Source organism: Salmo salar, chromosome 23 (genome assembly GCF_965601325.2).
Source record: "Salmo salar chromosome 23, fSalSal1, whole genome shotgun sequence".
Classification (NCBI taxonomy): domain Eukaryota; kingdom Metazoa; phylum Chordata; class Actinopteri; order Salmoniformes; family Salmonidae; genus Salmo; species Salmo salar.
This window is the reverse complement of record NC_138313.1, coordinates 1,919,562-1,923,344: the sequence shown is the minus strand read 5'-3', so window position 1 is coordinate 1,923,344 and position 3,783 is coordinate 1,919,562. Positions and strand designations below refer to the sequence as shown.

Sequence of the window (3,783 nt, the reverse complement as noted above, 5' to 3'; positions counted from 1 at the left end):
CTATCCTAAACTCCTCTACTCTACTGAAAGTCATGGATACAACTCCTATTGACATACTGGGAACTTGTAACAACACAGTCTGTGATTGGCTAACAATGTTTAGATCTGTATACAGCGAGATAAGATAACGTACCATCCCATGAGGTGTTGAGGGAAAGCAAGATTACCTATAGATTGGACGTCATCTTTTCTAGGCAATAATAACCAGAAATGTGACCCGATTCAGGAAACTAGGTGTATGTCGCAAGTCACGACTTCACAGGAGAGCCGTTTGAACGTAAAATTTTTTTTTGGCATGCCTTCTCGAACATGTGAACTTTCATGTGCTTTAATAACAAACTTGTATGCCATCTGTAAATACAAATAAAATTGTTAAATCACAAGCCTTGTTGGTTAAGCCACAGAAAAAGTTAGCAACCTTCCCACTAACCATGATTGGCTGAGATAATGAGTGGGCTGGATATGCCGAGAGAGGAGAGAGGATTGGTCTGTCATATTGAAGGCTGCTGTCTATTTGAGCTCGTCAGTCTGTGTTGGTAATCCTGTTGAACGCGGCTTTTAAAAAAATGTTTTGTGTAGTAGAGCTGCACTCTCTGGAGGATCAAGTTTTGAAATCAGTGGAAATAGAGTATGATAGCTAAAGAGATGGAGAAAACACCTGTCTCCGGATTACATCTCCACCTAAGGGCAACCGTAGTATGGCATTCCTGATCCACCTCTACGCAGACGACACCATTCTGTATACTTCTGGCCCTTCTTTGGACACTGTGTTAACAACCCTCCAGACGAGCTTCAATGCCATACAACTCTCCTTCCGTGGCCTCCAACTGCTCTTAAATACAAGTAAAACTAAATGCATGCACTTCAACCGATCGCTGCCTGCACCTGCCCGCCTGTCCAGCATCACTACTCTGGACGGCTCTGACTTAGAATATGTGGACAACTACAAATACCTAGGTGTCTGGTTAGACTGTAAACTCTCCTTCCAGACTCATATCAAACATCTCCAATCCAAAGTTAAATCTAGAATTGGCTTCCTATTTGGCAACAAAGCATCCTTCACTCATGCTGCCAAACATACCTTCGTAAAACTGACCATCCTACCGATCCTCGACTTCGGCGATGTCATTTACAAAATAGCCTCCAATACCCTACTCAACAAACTGGATGCAGTCTATCACAGTGCCATCCGTTTTGTCACCAAAGCCCCATATACTACCCACCACTGCGACCTGTACGCTCTCATTGGCTGGCCCTCGCATCATACTCGTCGCCAAACCCACTGGCTCCAGGTCATCTACAAGACCCTGCTAGGTAAAGTCCCCCCTTATCTCCGCTCACTGGTCACCATAGCAGCACCCACCTGTAGCACGCGCTCCAGCAGGTATATCTCTCTGGTCACCCCCAAAGCCAATTCCTCCTTTGGCCGTCTCTCCTTCCAGTTCTCTGCTGCCAATGACTGGAACGAACTACAAAAATCTCTGAAACTGGAAACACTTATCTCCCTCACTAGCTTTAAGCACCAGCTGTCAGAGCAGCTCACAGATCACTGCACCTGTACATAGCCCATCTATAATTTAGCCCAAACAACTACCTCTTCCCCTACTGTATTTATTTATTTGTTTTGCTCCTTTGCACCCCATTATTTCTAGTTTGCACTTTCTTCTTCTACAAATCTACCATTCCAGTGTTTTACTTGCTATATTGTATTTACTTTGCCACCATGGCCTTTTTGCCTTTACCTCCCTTATCGCACCTCATTTGCTCACATTGTATATAGACTTATTTTTCTACTGTATTATTGACTGTATGTTTGTTTTACTTCATGTGTAACTCTGTTGTATGTTGTCGAACTGCTTTGCTTTATCTTGGCCAGGTCGCAATTGTAAATGAGAACTTGTTCTCAACTTGCCTACCTGGTTAAATAAAAAAAATAAAAACATTGCTGACAGGGAGACGAGTCCATCATGCATGATGATGTATACAGGTAAGATAGTCTAGCGCAGTGGTTCTTAACCTTGTTGGAGGTACTGACCCCCACCAGTTTCATATGCGCATTCACCGAACCCTTCTTAATTGGAAAAATAAAATTCAAAACATAGGTATATATTTTACTGGTGCACAAAATGAACCGTGCATCAACATCAGTGTTCAAAGAACAAAACCATTAAAACATGATTTTCACACAAAAACAAAAACATAATAATGAATATTTACTGCAAATCAGTGTGACTTCTGCTGTTGCCTTTCAGAGACCAGTTCAGAAATGCACGGCTTCACCTTGGCAAGTGCCACTCTCATGTCATTTTCGCAACAAAGTCTGTTCCTTTTCTTCGTTTTTATGTCCAGCATCCTCGAAAAGGATTGCTCGCAAAGATATGTTGTAACAAACGGTATGAAAATCTCCAGAGCTTTCTTAGCAATAACAGTGTACGTTACCATTTGTTGACACCAAAACGTTGAGAGCGTTGTTGTTCTGAAGAGTTGCTGTTGAACCTGGCTCTGCTGAATTTCAATGATTTCATCGAGGTATTCATCATTGACATCTGTTGTCTCAACACTAAACGTGAACGGCTGTCTCACCCATGCTGGATATGACTCTCTTGTAGGGAAGTATCCGTCGAGAGACTTTGCAAGCTCATCTAAGTGCGTGGCAATTGCTTGCTTCAGTTCCGCGGGTACAGAAATGTCTCCGATTCCAGATACATCTTCGATCTTACTTACACAGTCGTCCAGCAGGGGAAAGTTTGCGAAGTTATCGTTCTCTGTTCGTCGTTTCCATAACGGTAGCTTTTTTTGAAAAGCCTTCAGGTTTTCTTCCGCTTCGATGATGTTGACTCCACCGCACTGCATCTGTTGATTGAGATGATTGAGAGCTGCGAAGATATCAGCCATGTACGCTAAAATGAGAATGAACTCAGAATTTTTTAAGCAATCTGCATGACGATGTTGGTGCTCTTGCAAAAACAGGGCTAATTCCACACGCACGGCAAAAACACGATTCAGCACCTGTCCCCGGGATAACCACCGAACGTTAGAATGGTACAGAAGTATCTCGAATTCAGAGCCCATTTCTTTACACAGCTCACTGAAGATGCGGTGCCTCAGAGCACTATTTCGCACATAGTTCACGCATTCCACTACAATTTTTAATACTTCTGCCAGTTTTGGAGGCAAGGTTTTTGTTGCCAACGCATGCCTGTGCAGAATACAATGCGTAACAATGATGTGTGGTGCATCGGCTTTCACTAGCGCACCAAAACCAGACTTTCTTCCCAGCATGACTGGAGCTCCATCCGAACAAACTGCAGAAACCATATCCCACGAAAGATTGTCTTTGAAGAAGTCATCCACAAGTTTCTTCACATCGTCTGCCTTAGTTGTTGTCGTAAGAGGCTTACAAAATAAAAAATCTTCCTTTATCACGTCGTCTTTCACATAGCGCACAAATACAGCAAGCTGGCTTAGATTGGAAACGTCTGTGGTCTCGTCGAGTTGAAGGCTGAATTTTGCCGGGCTTGAAATCAGATCTGCAACTACTTGAGCCAAGATGTCTTTGCTCATGTCCTCTATTCTGTCGCTAATGGTGTCATTTGAAAGAGGAATTTGGGATAACTTCAGCCGCTTTTCCCAGCATGATATTCGCCATCTTCAACACAGCTGGTTTTATGAGTGTTTCACCAATGGTGTGTGGTTTGCCCTGCTTTGCGATCAGGTAAGCAACTTCGTACGATGCTGTGAGGATCGGTTTGTTGATGGGTACAAAGCCGAGAACAGGCAGAG

At 43.3% G+C, this 3,783-nt stretch overlaps 1 protein-coding gene across 1 annotated transcript; it reads right to left on the bottom strand.

Moving 5' to 3' along the window:
• Positions 1-2,223: 2,223 nt before the first annotated feature.
• Positions 2,224-3,564, bottom strand: LOC145862968 (protein FAM200C-like). Its single transcript, XM_082967838.1, has one exon. The coding sequence runs from the start codon at positions 3,562-3,564 to the stop codon at positions 2,224-2,226; it is 1,341 nt and encodes a 446-aa protein (XP_082823964.1).
• Between the last annotated feature and the right edge of the window lie 219 nt (positions 3,565-3,783).